The sequence below is a fragment of the Tupaia chinensis genome, unplaced genomic scaffold (genome assembly GCF_000334495.1).
Source record: "Tupaia chinensis unplaced genomic scaffold, TupChi_1.0 Scaffold144150_1, whole genome shotgun sequence".
In the NCBI taxonomy this organism is placed as follows: domain Eukaryota; kingdom Metazoa; phylum Chordata; class Mammalia; order Scandentia; family Tupaiidae; genus Tupaia; species Tupaia belangeri.
Genome location: NW_006204006.1, coordinates 978,682 through 993,509, shown reverse-complemented (window position 1 = coordinate 993,509; position 14,828 = coordinate 978,682). Strand labels below are relative to the sequence as shown.

General features: G+C 58.3%; 1 protein-coding gene across 1 annotated transcript; it reads left to right on the top strand.

Annotated features, from left to right (window-relative positions):
* The first annotated feature begins 409 nt into the window (after window positions 1-409).
* On the top strand, window positions 410-9,565 carry MYO1G (myosin IG). The gene is made up of 15 exons (XM_027767283.1): window positions 410-628; window positions 2,177-2,385; window positions 2,520-2,613; window positions 3,381-3,546; window positions 3,730-3,783; window positions 4,204-4,311; window positions 4,611-4,727; window positions 5,228-5,452; window positions 5,546-5,691; window positions 6,011-6,125; window positions 6,261-6,431; window positions 6,596-6,666; window positions 7,575-7,649; window positions 7,807-7,939; window positions 9,237-9,565. The coding sequence occupies exons 1-15, from the start codon at window positions 534-536 to the stop codon at window positions 9,459-9,461; spliced, it is 2,004 nt and encodes a 667-aa protein (XP_027623084.1). The 5' UTR covers window positions 410-533; the 3' UTR covers window positions 9,462-9,565.
* The last annotated feature ends 5,263 nt before the right edge of the window (window positions 9,566-14,828 follow it).

Genomic DNA, 14,828 nt, shown 5'->3' with positions numbered 1-14,828 from the left:
TCCCTCCCAGGTCATAAGTCCTGATCACTGGCCCCTTGGCAAGGGCAGACAAGCAGCTGTCCTCTGCACCCCAGTGTGCCTGCACATGCTTATGCTGTGCCTGCACCTTGAGTCAGTTCCTTTTTGATCAGGCACATGCACATAGGGTGTAATTCAGCTAGTGTTCAGCTCTCCTTGGCAGGTAATCCCAGCTGGTCTTTAAAGTCCCACAGGTGACTAACCTGCTGCCAGGCTGAGTGGGGCCTTCCAGAAGAGACCAGCAGGGAACCCTCTACAGTGGGAAGAACCCAGCATCCGGCACTCAGCCCTGGCATGCAAGCGGGGAAGACCGTTGGGCTGGCCGCGCTGTGGGGCTCAGGGAACAGGAAGCAGGGCTCAGAGCACCTCGCGGGAGGGCAGCCCCTCCCAGGGCCAGAACCCACTTCCTACTTCACTGCAGGCTGCAGGGGGCTGGGCCTCCCCTGGCCTCCCGCCCCTCCACTCTCCTGTCAGGAAAGTCAGGGCAACCTGGCCTGGTGTTTCCAGCTGGCAGGATGGAGGACGAAGAAGGCCCCGAGTATGGCAAACCAGACTTTGTGCTTTTGGACCAAGTGACCATGGAGGACTTCATGAGGAACCTGCAGCTCAGGTAGACCCAGCAGGGGCCTAAGTTCCCCTCTTCCATGTCCCCAAATCCACACAGAGCCCTGAGGGAAACCTCAGCTGGGGAAGGGGTGGGAGACACCCACCAGACCACGTGGACCTTACCAGACAGGTGAAGGCCGGTCGGGAGCACCAGCCTTGGAGCTGCCCCATACCTGCCCGACTTGGGCCAGGTGCTTACCACCCCTGCCTGATGGCTCAGAGGACAGCACCCTGGAACAGACAGCCCCAGGCTGTGGGACCAGGGTGTGCTCCCCTTTAGCCCCTTCCTGGGATCACTGCATCACCCGTGTGGGGCCTGGCCTGAGTCCTGGAGGCTCCGGAAGTGATCTGGCCTCGCCCTGGGGTCTGTGTGATTCCACTGGACCGAGATAATACTGGGGGGGGAGGTGGTGGTGAGGTGGCTTAGGACACAGCTGGTAGAAGCCCAATTTGGACTCGAGACAAGTGGACAGAGGGCAGGGAGGAGCCTGAGAGGTGGGGGCATAGCTAGTAGGGTGGCATGCCAGCAGCTGGGCTTTATGTCTGGCTCCCAGGGAGGTGTAGGTGGCCTGCCATGTGCTCAGGAAGATTCCAGGGAGAACTTGGGGGCTGGGAGCCCCACTACACACTAAGTCCAGAGGCTGGGGCTGACTCGAGGAGAGGACAGTCAGACAGGAAATTAGTTAAGCCCTTGTGTGTATCATTCTACCTCATATAAAGCAGTAAAAAATAGGCATCGTTGTCTCCGGAGAGGGGCGACCTGCCCTAGTTCCCCATCTGTGAGAGGCCCAGAGTAGGGAACAACCATGCCCCAGGCTGCCAAGGAATGGAGGCCTGGGACAGGCCCCCTGGGGACAAGTCATGGTAGGGAGGGAAGGGCACCCAGGAAAAGCCAGGTCCCACACTTAAGGGGAGCCCAGTCTGAGGGGCAGGCCTGCCGGTCCTCCTCTGAGGGCAGAAATAGCCCCATTCATAATGGGGTTTGTGCAGAAGAGGGCCACAGAGTCAGAAGATGTGCCAGGAGAGGGGTGGCAGTCGCTGGGGGGGTGGGAGAGGAGGGCACAAAGGCAGCAGCACCAAGTCCCCAATCTCATCCCCAGAGTCTGGGTGGGGCTGGGCGGGGTCCCCTCTGTCTCTGGGTTCCCCCCCAGGCCTTGAGACAGGAAAAAGCTTAAGGCCCCTCCCTTCCCTCCCAGCCCAACCCCTTTCTCTCAACCCCGCCTCGCCACCTGCCTTGTGGGAGCCACCCAGAAGCTGTCTCCAGCTGCCGCACCCAGTGTGGGCCTGGGCAAGTCTGTTCCCTTTGTAAAAGGGGTGACCTCAGGACCTCTGTGGAGAGCAACTTGGGCCCCAAACTCTCCACTGTAGTGGGGGATATGGCGGAATGGCTCAGCTTACCTAGGACAGCAACAGGGAGACTCCAGGTTGACCCTCACCCACTTCTCACCTCTCCACTCTTAGTCCCTTGGGTGGGAGTGCCGGCTACTGGGCCTGCCCCAGGTGGGAACACCTAGAGGTCACACATGCTGAGGCTTGACCCTGCCGTATCCAGGTTCGAGAAGAACCGCATCTACACCTACATTGGCGAGGTGCTGGTGTCTGTGAACCCCTACCAGGAGCTACCTCTGTATGGGCCCGAGGCCATCGCCAGGTACCAGGGCCATGAACTCTACGAGCGGCCACCCCACCTCTATGCTGTGGCCAACGCTGCCTACAAGGCGATGAAGCGCCGGTCCCAGGACACCTGCATCGTCATCTCAGGTACCTGTCCCTGCAACCAGCCCCTCATTTGTAAACGGTGGAGTGGGTGGCCAAGGAACCTGCAATGTCCACTGCAGCTCTAGCATGCCGTGGCTCTAGGGCTAGGCTGCACTAATCCCACCTCCCCCCGACAGGGGAGAGCGGGGCTGGGAAGACAGAGGCTAGCAAGCACATCATGCAGTACATCGCTGCTGTCACCAACCCCAGCCAGCGAGCCGAGGTGGAGAGGTGAGTGGAAGATGTGACGGGCTCAGTCCACAGGGACCTCAGTACAGATGGAGGTGAGGGGCAGGGCCTGGAGTCCAGCTCAGGCCAGGGGCAGCAGGCTTGTCCATCAGGGGCCCCAAGTAACTCCTCACACTCAGAGGCCAGACATGGCTCTCCATACCAAGGGCCGCAATGGAAGCAGGCAATACCCAGTCAGAGCACAGGCTCCCCACTGGGAAGAAATGGCACTGATGGGTCTCTAGACACAGCAGTGGGCGCCCCCTAGGCATTCCACCGGGAGAAGCCCAGCTGATCAAGTAGGAAATAGGCCAGTCCTTGGTTGTTCAGCCTGGGGCCTCACAGCAGTCCCTCCTATGTGGGGCCCATCTTCTCCTGGCCAGATGCTGGGCTGGGGGTGAGGGTACATTCAGAGGGGACCATCATGGTAGTTCCTAGGTGGTAGCAACTCAACCATTCACCCTCATGGCTAAGGTCCAGGTCAGCTCCCCTTCCGTCTGCAGCCGAGGCTCAGGTAGGCAAGGAAGCAGCCCCCAAAACAGAGTGCACCTCTGGGTACTGTACCCACAGACCATGCACACAGGCCAGCAAGCACTGCTCTGGCAAGTTAAAGGCCATGTAACCATCAGCCCCAGGGAAGTGCTGGGCGGGGGCCCTCCATTCCCTCTAGGACTGCCCTTCTCCCCATCCTGAGTACTGTGACTCTGTAGGACCCAGAGCCCTCCCTGTTGGGAGGGCTTTGTCCTGAGCCAGGGTGGGCTGTCCCACAGGGTCAAGGATGTGCTGCTCAAGTCCACCTGCGTGCTGGAGGCCTTTGGCAATGCCCGCACCAACCGCAACCACAACTCCAGCCGCTTTGGCAAGTACATGGACATCAACTTCAACTTCAAAGGGGACCCCATCGGGGGACACATCCACAGTTACCTGCTGGAGAAGGTGGGCAGGCAAGCTGAGAAGGCCCCATGGGGACCCAGCTGACATTCTTCCCAGGCCCGAGGGCTGGGATGTCTTGCATTAGAAAGATTCGGCATCAGTGTCCCTGAGCCTAGGTATCATCAGTGGGGTCACCAGGGACAGACCCCTTCCCAGGCCAGTGATCAGCCACCCCTCTCTCCTCAGTCTCGGGTCCTCAAGCAGCATGTGGGTGAAAGGAACTTCCACATTTTCTACCAGGTGAGCATCTGACACGGGGAAAAGGGAACATGCCCCCACCCCAACCCAGGCAGCCTCATCCCCCATCACCCACACCAGGATCACTCTCACCCCACACAGACAGTATGAGCTCACAGGGAACAGCAGCAGGGGAGCTGCCATCTGAGACCCTGGGAAGAGGAGGGTTTCCTGGGACTCGGGCAGTGTCTTCATGGACTCTGAGCTCCACTCTGAAGTGGAGGCCTCTGGGACATGGATTGCTTCTCCTGCTGTCTGACCCCTGATCCCTGAGCAGACTGGCACATGGAGAGCACACTGACCCCAAGCTTCTCCTGTGTTGCTGGCTTTGCATGGAAGGAAATGTATCTGTGTGTCATCTTGCCTGTGTATGGGGAGGGCTGGGGTTCAGGAGTCCCAACCCAGAGAGTCTGTGTCCTCTAGTTGTTGAGGGGCAGTGAGGACAAGGAGCTGCAAGAACTGCACTTGGAGAGAAATCCTGCTCTGTACAATTTCACGCGGCAGGGAGCTGGGCTCAGCAGGAGTGTGCACGTGAGTGTGAGGGCCCTGAACTCAAACTGAGCTCGAGCCCAGGATCCTGAGAGTGGTGGCCATGAGCACGGGCCAGGGAGGTGCAAACAACCCAGTGAACTTGGAGGGTGTGTGGGTACAAGAAAGGTGGCCAGGATGGGAATAAGGTGTAGGACGAGCAGGTCCTGGGTAGAAGAATTGGGGTTCGAGGAGGGAAGAGGGGTATGGGATGTGTACAGGTACCTGGGATAGAGGAGTTGAGGCTCAGTGCTGGTGGTGTCCTGGTCCAGCTTAGCCCTGGGTTTTGAACCCTTCCCCAGGCCTCGGATAGTGATGAGAAGAGCTATCAGGTGGTGATGGCAGCCATGAGGGTCATCGGCTTCAGTCCCGAGGAGATGGGTTCCTTACATCGCATCCTGGCTGCTATATTGCACCTGGTGAGTGGCCTCAAGGGCCTTGCAGCAGGGGGGCAGGAGGCCTCTTCACAGAGATTTCCTGGCTGGCAGCTGCCAAGGAAGAGGAGGTCAGCCAAGACATTCTCACAACATGGCTGAGCTGAAGCTGGGTTGGCGATGAACTCTGCCAGATCTGGCAGCTATCTGGTTCTTAGGGTCAGGCAGCTGCACAACACCCTCTTAGGTCTGTCATTGGTGAGCGCCTGTCAACTCAGAGCTCACCAGCTGCTGGGAGGAGGTGAGGGATCATCTGTGGACCAGTGGACACAAGGCGTGGCCAAAGCGCTGGCACACTCCTGTACCCAGTCCACCCCCATCTCAAGTTGTCTGTGGCCATGGTAACCAGCTGCCCATGTTGCTCTGAGCAGGAGCTAGGCTCCCTTGCATCCACACTCCCTGCCTCCTTTCCTCCTCACATCCAAAGGTGTCCAGGCTCCCTGAGGACATGGGGCCTGCACTGTTCATGATTATTCCATCCCCAGGGAAACATCGAGTTCATGGAGACAGAGGGAAATGGGCTGCAGGACGGGGGTCTGGCAGTGGCTGACAAAGCACTGGTGGACCACGTGGCTCAGCTGACAGCCACACCACGGGACCTCGTGCTCCGCTCCCTGCTGGCCCGCACAGTGGCCTCTGGAGGCAGGGAACTCATAGAGAAGGGCCACACTGTAGCTGAGGCCAGCTATGCCCGGGATGCCTGTGCAAAGGTACTGGGGGGGGGCAGTGGGGGGAGAACGACTGGAGGCCTTAGTGGGGTTACAAGAGGTTGAAGCAGCAAGAAGAGCCTGTCATGCTCCCAGGCGGTGTACCAGCGGCTCTTTGAGTGGGTGGTGGACAGGATCAACAACATCATGGAAGCCCGGGGCCGGGACCCTCGGCGTGATGGCAAGGACACAGTCATTGGTGTGCTGGACATCTACGGCTTCGAGGTTTTCCCTGTCAACAGGTGAGCGTTGGCTACCCACGACCCACCTCTAACCCCTAGTGCAGAGGTGGCTTAGTCACTGGGAGCATGAATGTCTGGGCTTTTCCTGGCAGGGCCTGGGCCGAGGTTCATGCCCCGAGCCTGCCTTGGCTGTGCCCTGAGGGAGGCCAAAGTGTGGGGTCAGTTCTGCTGGCGTTGACTGTTGTGTGTGCTCCAGAAGGTGTGCGTGTGGAGGGCTGATTTGCAGGAAGAGCTGGACAGGATGCATGAGACATGTGACACACGTATCCTCTACAAGAGGAATGAGCCCACAAAAGCCAACCTTTCCCCCTTTCCGCAGTTTCGAGCAGTTCTGTATCAACTACTGCAATGAGAAGCTGCAGCAGCTCTTCATCCGGCTTGTCCTGAAGCAGGAGCAGGAGGAGTATGCACGCGAGGGCATCACCTGGCAGAGCGTGAGCACCGGGCCACAGGCTGGGCACAGGGGCTGCATCAGGAGCCACCGAAGGGCTGGCTGAGCCAGCCTGGAGGGTGACGAGAAGGGGAAATGGCCAGGTGGCCTCAGGAGCCCCTGCCATGCCGCCCCCCAGGTGGAGTACTTCAACAACGCTGCCATCGTGGACCTGGTGGAGCGGCCCCATCGCGGCATCCTGGCGGTGCTGGATGAGGCCTGCAGTACCGCGGGCACCATCACCGACCGCATCTTCCTGCAGACCCTGGACACGCACCACCGCCACCACCCACACTACACCAGTCGCCAGGTACCCTGCTGTTTGGTGCACACCGCCTGCACCTCGTGGGGACCCAGCCTCAAGGCCACTGTTGTCATGTGGCAACTTCTGTCTGGTCAGGGGGCACAGAGCTGTCCCCTCATGCAGACCCCACACATTCCTCCTGTTCACTGACCTTGACCTTGCTCCCACAGCTGTGTCCCACAGACAAGACCATGGAGTTTGGCCGAGACTTCCGGATCAAGCACTATGCAGGAGATGTCACGTAAGGGCCCCCACAGGCACCACCTCATACAGCAGGGGCCACACCGCAGGCACCTGGGGCGTGCAGGAGACAAGGTGTTGCCCTCTTTCCCTATGCCTACCCCTTTAAGACACTGAAATCACACTCCTAGACTTCTCAGTGGAGACCAAGATAGTTTGGAGGACAGTGACTCACCTGGCCGGTGTCTAGCGCCAGTGTGCCAGCGTTGCTGGGTAGAGGCAGAGGGGTGGAGAGTCTGTAGTTCTAACAGGTCAGGCCTCACACAGTCACCAAGGCCCAGGGCCTCCTGTGGAGGCCGTCGCAATGATTATTGATTTACCTGTCATTCACCTTACCCCAAAGTAGACTTGGGGTGGCTCACAGAAAGTGAGAAGCCGAGGCCTGCTCTAGTGTTGAATGTGAGCTTTGCAGGGAGAGAAATAGCATAAGTGGTGAAGACCAAGGAGGCAGCTGACAGACCCATTCTCAGAGCCCTAGCGCTGAGCTTTCATGGGGGCAGGAAAGCTTTGGCATGGAGCTTTCTGGCAGCCCAAGGGTAAGACAAGGTCCTGAGGCTCTGGGGCCCCAAGACTCAGGGGCATCAGCTTATGACGGACCTACTGATATGCCAATATGCACCAAAAGGCACTGGTCAAGAAACAGAGGTCAAGCAGCTTGTCCGAGGTCACGTGGCATGCACACATTCCAGTGGGAGTCGGTGCTTGACATCTGGCTTCAGAGCCGGATGACCGACCACTCAATTCAGCCATCAGGAGAGAAGCTTCTCCTGACAGTATGTGTTGGGAGAAGGAGCCCACGCAGCAAGAAGGGAGAGAGACTGCCCTGTAGAAGCCGAGGCAGGGGTGTCCCTGGTTTGTCTCTGCTCCCAGCACCATCCATCCTCCCCTCACCAGCCTGGCTTCTGGCAGGTACTCTGTGGAGGGCTTCATTGACAAGAACCGAGACTCCCTCTTCCAGGACTTCAAGCGACTGCTGTACAACAGGTGAGTGTGTGGGCACCCAAGGGCCAGGGCCTAGACTTCCAGGACTCCGGGGTCTGACCGCACTGAGGCTCAAGTCCAGGCCAGATGGTCACAGCAGTGGTGATGGGGCGGGCAGGGCTGCCCTGTGGTCAGCTGGTATATGTGCCCGTGTCTGTAGCACGGACCCCACGCTGCGGGCCATGTGGCCCGATGGGCAGCAGGACATCACGGAGGTGACCAAGCGCCCCCTGACGGCCGGCACACTCTTCAAGAACTCCATGGTGGCCCTGGTAGAGAACCTGGCCTCTAAGGTACACCCCACCCCACCCCAGCCCCCTGGGCCCTTCCCGAGGGGCCAGTGACACCTCCACACATTGGGCTTGTCCTGTTTACCTGAGCACCATAGTTCCCATGGGCAGGGCCCCTGGCTCAGGTTAGATCCAGGTTAGATGTGGGGCTCCGAGTGGGCAGAGGCTGGGCAAGTCACCAAGCACACGAGGCTTCACCCTGGGTCAGGTGGGATCCTTCCAGCAGCTGGGGCCACAGGGACCAGGAATTGGCCCTAGCTTTCCTGGGGCCCTCCGGGCACAAAGTCACTAGGGGGAATGAGGTGCCATTATACTGTCATTCTACAACAGAATATTCAGACAGCCCCCTGGGAGAAAAAAGGCAGGTGGGGCTAGACGCTCCTGCTCCCCCAGGCTAGAACCCAGCCCTGGGTGTGGCTGCCCTGCTGGACCCTGCCCGGATGTTCTGGGCTGCCAGGACCCTTGCTTGCCGTGACTTCCTTCCACCTGACTCTGCTCCTGGTCTGGGCCTTGCGCGTGTGTGTGTGTGTGTGTGTGTGTGTGCATGTGTGTGTGTGGTGTGTGTGTGTCTGTGTCTGTGTGGTGTGTGTGTGTGGTGTGTGTGTGTGTGCGTGTGTGTGGTGTGCGTGTGTGGTGTGTGTTTGTGTGTGCGTGTGTGCGTGTGTGTGGTGTGTGGTGTGGTGTGTGTTTGTGTGTGCGTGTGTGCGTGTGTGGTGTGTGTGTGTGTGTGTGTCTGTGTGGTGTGTGTGTGTCTGTGTGTGTGTGCACCTGCCCAAAATCCTGAGAGGGGAATGGAGGAGAAGGGACTGTGGCATGGCCGTCCCCCTGGGGGGTGATTTTTCACTTTCTCTCCCTCTCTCTCCAGCAAATGCATGCACATGGCAAAAACCTAAAAACAAACAAATAAACAAAAAACCCAAAGCAGACAAGTGTCCTGTGTTCTGGTGCCAAATCATCTCTGTACTGTTCATGCCAGACTGTGATTGAGAAAGAAAGTTCTCAGCAGAGACTACATCCTGCATCCCTACCAGAGGCTGCAGGGGGTGATTTGTGCTGAGCAGGTGTTTACATTCAATGAACTCTGATGGTTTTCTGAGCCTGGATTTTCCGAGATTTCCAGATTTTATGGACACAGCAGAGTAGGCAGGGGTCCCCAGATTGGTCTGTGGATCACTTGTGTGGTGTGTATGTGTGTGTGTGTGTGTGTGTGTGGCAGGGGGTCAAAGAAGCCCCTGGCTTGGATCAGAGCATATGATGGCTATTGGCCTGGGCTACCCAAGAGCCCCCTCTGCCTCCTCAGGAGCCCTTCTATGTCCGCTGCATCAAGCCCAATGAGGACAAGGTGGCCGGGAGGCTGGATGAGGACCACTGTCGCCATCAGGTGGCCTACCTGGGCTTGCTGGAGAACGTGAGGGTCCGCAGGGCCGGCTTCGCTTTCCGCCAGCCCTACCCGCGATTTCTGCTCAGGTACTGGCACCCAGCACTGTGGCTCCGCATCACAAAGTGTGTGTGGAGCCTGGGGTAGGAATGGAGGGTCCCTGCCAGCCCTTCACAGATGCCCATGCAAAGAGAAGCTGCACGCCACTGGCCTCGAGACTGAAATGTCTGGGAGGACACACGTGTGCTGCAGGAATGTTTCAGGCGAGGGTCGGGGGTGGTGGTAGTGGCTGCACCCCTGTATGTCCCCAGGGGTGGGCAGTGGGGTGTTCCACGTCCTTCCCTGAGCCTGGCCCTCACTGCCCTGCCCTGTGGGGACAGATACAAGATGACCTGTGAGTACACATGGCCCAACCACCTGCTGGGCTCTGACAGAGCGGCCGTGAGCGCCCTCCTGGAACAGCACGGGCTGCAGGAGGATGTGGCCTTCGGGCACAGCAAGCTGTTCATCCGTTCACCACGGACACTGGTAACACTGGAGCAGAGCCGGGCCCGCCTCATCCCCATCATTGTGCTGCTGCTGCAGAAGGTGTGCGGGGTGCCTGGGGCGAGGGCTGCGAGTGCCGAGGGTGGGATGTGTGTGCCTGCGGCGAGGGGCGCACATGCCTGAGGGTGAGGGATGTGTGTGCCCAGAGTGAGGAGTGCATGTGCCTGGGGCAGGGAGAGTGAAGCTCCAGGGGCCACAACCACACAGGTAGGTTCTGCAGGTGTCTCTGCTTGATGGAGGCAGGCCAGGATTGAAACAGACTAAGCCAAAGTATGCATATAGTTGAGGCGCTCAATCAGTGGCTACCGCTTCAGGCCCAGTTGGATCCAGTTGCTCAGAACAAGATGTTCAGGAATCTAGCTTCTTTCTCTCTCCCATTCCACTTTCTTTCTTCTTTTTTTTTTTTTTTGAGAGTTTTTAAAAAAGAAGTGTTTACTTTTATTTATTCATTCATTTATTTTAAATTGACGAGAGAGAAAGAGAGAGAGAGAGAAGCGAGAAAGCAAGCCACCAGATCCAGGACTTGAACCATGGTCGGCCATGTGGGAGTGTTCAGCGCCTTAACCACCATGCCACGTGCTGGGAGAGGTCTTTGCTATAGGGTTCGTGTACTCGCCAGGAAGACAGAGAGAGACAGAGAGATAGAAAGTGAGAAATAACCCCCCCAGGGGGGCTAGCCACAACACAATCTCTCCTCCATTCTCCTCTTAGGATCTTGGGCATGCACACACACGTGCCCAGAGTGAGTTTAAGCCACTGGTCTGGGACACAAACTGCGGTCGACTACATAGGAGTCCAGCATCGTGGCCATTACGCCAACTGCTGGTCCCTCCCTTTCCACTTTCTTTTCTATCTTCCTTCCTTTTAGTGTGAAAGATCAGACCCGGGGGAGGATATGCAGACTTGTGTCCCAGCCTCCCGCACTCCCCTGCCCGCTTCCACCCTCTCCGCTCACAGCACGTCTTCATGTAGCAGTCTGGCAGTCTGCACTCTGTCCCGACAAACCTTTTCACCCATATCATTTCAGTACATACTATGTTTCCAAGGGATAAGGATTCTTCCTCTTCGCCTCAAAACTTTTTTTTAAGAATTATTTATTTCATTTTATTTATTCATTCACTTATTTTTAAAATTGACCAGAGAGAGACAGAGAGAGAGTAAGAGAGAGAGAGAGGGCAAGTGAGAAAGCAAGCCACCAGGTCTGAGACTCGAACCGTGGTCAGCCATGTGGGAGTGTTCAGTGCCTTAACCACCACGCCACCTGCTGGTCCCACTCATAACTTTTTTTTAAAAAGAATTATTTATTTTAATTCCTTATTTATTTATTTATTTATTTATTTCATTTGACCAGAGAGAGAAAGAAAGAAAGGAAGAGGGAGAAAGCAAGCCACCAGCTCTGGGCCTCAAACCACAGTTGGCCCTGTGGGAATTCAGAGCTTTAACCACCACACCACCTGCTGGCCCCCCTCATAACTTTTTTTTAAAATTATTTTATTTGGGGACCAGTAGGTGGTGCGATTGTTAAGGCATACTCCCACATGGCCAACTGTGGTTCGGGTCCTAAACCTGGCAGCTTGCTTTCTCACTTTCTCTCTCTCTCTCTCTCTGTCTCTCTCTCTCTCTGTCTCTCTCTCTGGTCACATTAAAATAAATGAATGAATAAATAAATTATGACTATGATCATTATTTCAATTTGACCAGAGAGAGAAAGAAAGTGAGAAGGCAAGCCATCAAGTCCAGGATTTGAACTGAGGTCAGCCATGTGGGAGTCCAACACCTTTAACTACCACGCCACCTGCTAGCTCTCTCCTTATAACTTTTTAAAGTTCATTTATTTGTTCATATGTAAGGGAGACAGAAGCAGAGAGACAGAGACAGCATCCCCAACAGGGTCCCGACTCTGTGATCCACCCCAAGCCTCAGGTAGCCAGGCGTATTCAGCGAGGTTTCCTGATACAAACCCAGAACCTTCTCTCAGAAAGTTGTCATAATCTGGCCCCACTCATTACTTTTTTTTATTTCGAAACAATTCAAACTTACAGAAAACTTTAAAGATCAGTACGGCAAATATCATGTATTATTGGCTGAGAGGCTGCAGTGGCACTTTCCTTGGTGGGGAAGCACTTCCATCTTCCCACCTCCGTTCTCAGGCAAGCTTTCTCCTGGGGGTATCTGGGGTTCCAGCTTAGAAAGCCTGAAAGAGGCAAGCAGCTCTTTCTGACGGTCTGCAAACCCTGGGGCTCAGCAGCCAAGCAGACCAGGTGCCTCAGACTTCCTACCCCTGCCAGGTGGATGTGGTTTCCGGGAGCCAGGGGATGTATTGGCCTCCCTGGGGACATGCAGGGGGTGCTCAGGGAAGACTTGAGGTAAGGGTTGGGGTTGGGCTGCTGAGGCTGGCTGGTCCTGCCTGTGTGCCCAATTCCACCCTCTCCACAGGCATGGCGGGGCACCTTGGCCAGGCAGCGCTGCCGGCGGCTACGGGCCGTCTACACCATCATGCGCTGGTTCCGAAGGCACAAGGTGCGTGTTCACCTGGCCGAGTTGCAGCGGCGATTCCAGGCTGCACGGCAGCCCCCTCTCTATGGCCGTGACCTCGAGTGGCCACTGCCCCCTGCCGTGCTGCAGCCTTTCCAGGACACCTGCCGTGCACTCTTCTGCAGGTACCACCTTCGGCCAGTTCATGCCTCACCCCTGGGTGTGGCCACACAAAGAAGTGGGACAGTGGGGCTGGGCCACATGAGCTGAGTGCCCTCATCCCACAGGGAGTGGCAGTGGCCCGAGGGTTCCTGGCACCATGCTGGGCATGCAAACCAGGGCTCTGGCTTGCTGGGGGCTGGGGAATGGCCAGTCAAGGCTAGGGGTGGGGCACCCTGCCTCAGAGCAGGGCTGTAAAGACTGAGGAATTCTCCAGGGGAGACTCAGAGCAAACAGCGTGGAGGGTGCTGCACAGCCATGGGTCTGGCCACTCCGATCCAGGGCAAACGCTGAGTGGGAGGGACCGACACCAGAGAGGCTGGCAGAGGGTGGGCAGCCAGCATCAGGCTGAGGCATGGACGAGAGGCCAGCATCCCTCTGACTGCCCACCCTTGCCAGGTGGCGTGCCCGACAGCTGGTGAAGAACATCCCCCCTTCTGACATGGCCCAGATCAAGGCAAAAGTGGCTGCCATGGGGGCCCTACAGGGGCTGCGTCAAGACTGGGGCTGCCGGCGGGCCTGGGCCCGAGACTACCTGTCCTCGGTGAGTGAGGACCACTTGGGGCAGGCTGCCTCTGATCACATCCCCACAGATGCCCTTCCCCAGCTCGGCACTGTCCGCCCTGGGAACTGTGCCCCTCTGCCTTATCTCACTCTGGAGGTGCTCATCCCTGGGCTCTGAGGGTTTCCAGCTGGTCCCTCTGACCGGGTCTTGCTGGGCAGCCCTCGCCCCCACACCTACCCAAGTTCTCAGGTACCAATGCCCAGCCAGGTGCCATAGCTACACTGCCACCACTCCAAGTCCTCAGGCCTTTGTGCTGTCATTCAGGGGGTGGGGGTGTGGGATAGTGGGGATTTTGAGGGGCCAGGGCTCCCTGTGGCTCCTGCCTTCTCAGGGTTTCTCCAGAGCTAGACGGGGTCTCAGGCTGGCCTGGAGCAGCGAGGGTGGCAGGTGTGGAGGGCAGGAAGGACAGGCGCACCCCACAAGGCCAACTCAGCTTCCTGTGGTGAAGAAGCAGAGAGGAGTGGCTAGGGTGGCCCGCTGGGAGCTGCGCCATTGAGCTCTAAGACCCCACCCATCTGCCCTCAGGCCGTTGACAACCCCACAGCCTCCAGCCTGTTTGCTCAGCGGCTGAAGACGCTTAGGGACAAGGATGGCTTCGGCGCTGTGCTCTTTTCTAGCCACGTCCGCAAGGTTAGAAGCTAGGGGTACAAAGAAGCACAGGTGTGGGGTGTGCAGGGTAGGCCTGAGGCAACCCCAGTAAGGTCCTGTGTCCCCACGTTCCTGCGTCCCCAGCCCAGGCCCAGTGACTCTGGAAACTTTGGAAAGCATCAGCTTACGCCCAGTCAGTGCTGAGGGGGCATGGGATGGGGGTGGGGGGCAGCATGGGCCCCTGGTGGGATACCTGTGCCCCGGCCCACCCACCTCTCCCACAGGTAAACCGCTTTCGCAAGAGCCGGGATCGGGCCCTCCTGCTCACAGACCGGCACCTCTACAAGCTGGAGCCCAGCCGGCAGTACCGGGTGATGCGGGCCGTGCCCCTGGACACGGTGAGCACGTGGCGGGCAGTGGGCGCTCGGCCTCCCTGTCAGGGCCTCGGCCACCGCAGCACCCTGCTGAAAACCCTGCAGCGATTTCCCACTGCTGCCCTGCGCGCCGCCCCTGCTGCGCTGCCCTCCCCGCACCAGTGCACCCTTGTGTTCCGCTGCCTCCCCTGGACTGTCCCCGCCAGCACCTTCCTGTGCTCTGTGGCCCAGGTTTTCCCTTGCCCCAGCTCCTTGTTCCCACCAACTCTCTTGTCCCAGGACAAGGAGCAGCAGCGAGGGACAGGCATCAAGGCCGGCCTACTTCTGGGTCCTCCCTTTCCTCATTTGGGTGTCAACGGTCCTGTGATTGTTAGAGTAGAAGGGGCCACGCTGGGTGACACAGCAACCGTGAGCCCAAGTCAAAGAGCAAAGTCGCAGCTCCTCAGCCCCCAAGCTTGTGCTCAGCAGGGGCCTAGAACGGTCCCATCATGGCTGCTGTGCGCCCTGCCCAGTCCTCCCTTAGAGGAAAGGACCGGCGCGGGGGGCGACTGGGCCTGCAGCCCCTGAGCAGGACCCGGGACAGGCCTCCTGGAGAGCAGCCGGGGCTGCAGCATCTGACCCCAGGTCCCCCCAGGTGACGGGGCTGAGCGTGACCAGCGGGCGGGACCAGCTGGTGGTGCTGCACGCGCGGGGCCAGGACGACCTGGTGGTGTGTCTGCACCGCTCGCGGCCGCCGGGGGACAACCG

What these genes read in the sequence shown, in the direction of transcription:
- MYO1G (XM_027767283.1), top strand. Translation starts at nt 534, where the DNA reads ATGGAGGACGAAGAAGGCCCCGAGTATGGCAAACCAGACTTTGTGCTT. An exon ending in ACAGTTACCTGCTGGAGAAG is followed by an intron (nt 3,547 to 3,729) that starts GTGGGCAGGCAA and finishes CTCTCTCCTCAG; the next exon opens with TCTCGGGTCCTCAAGCAGCA. An exon ending in TGGCTGCTATATTGCACCTG is followed by an intron (nt 4,728 to 5,227) that starts GTGAGTGGCCTC and finishes TTCCATCCCCAG; the next exon opens with GGAAACATCGAGTTCATGGA.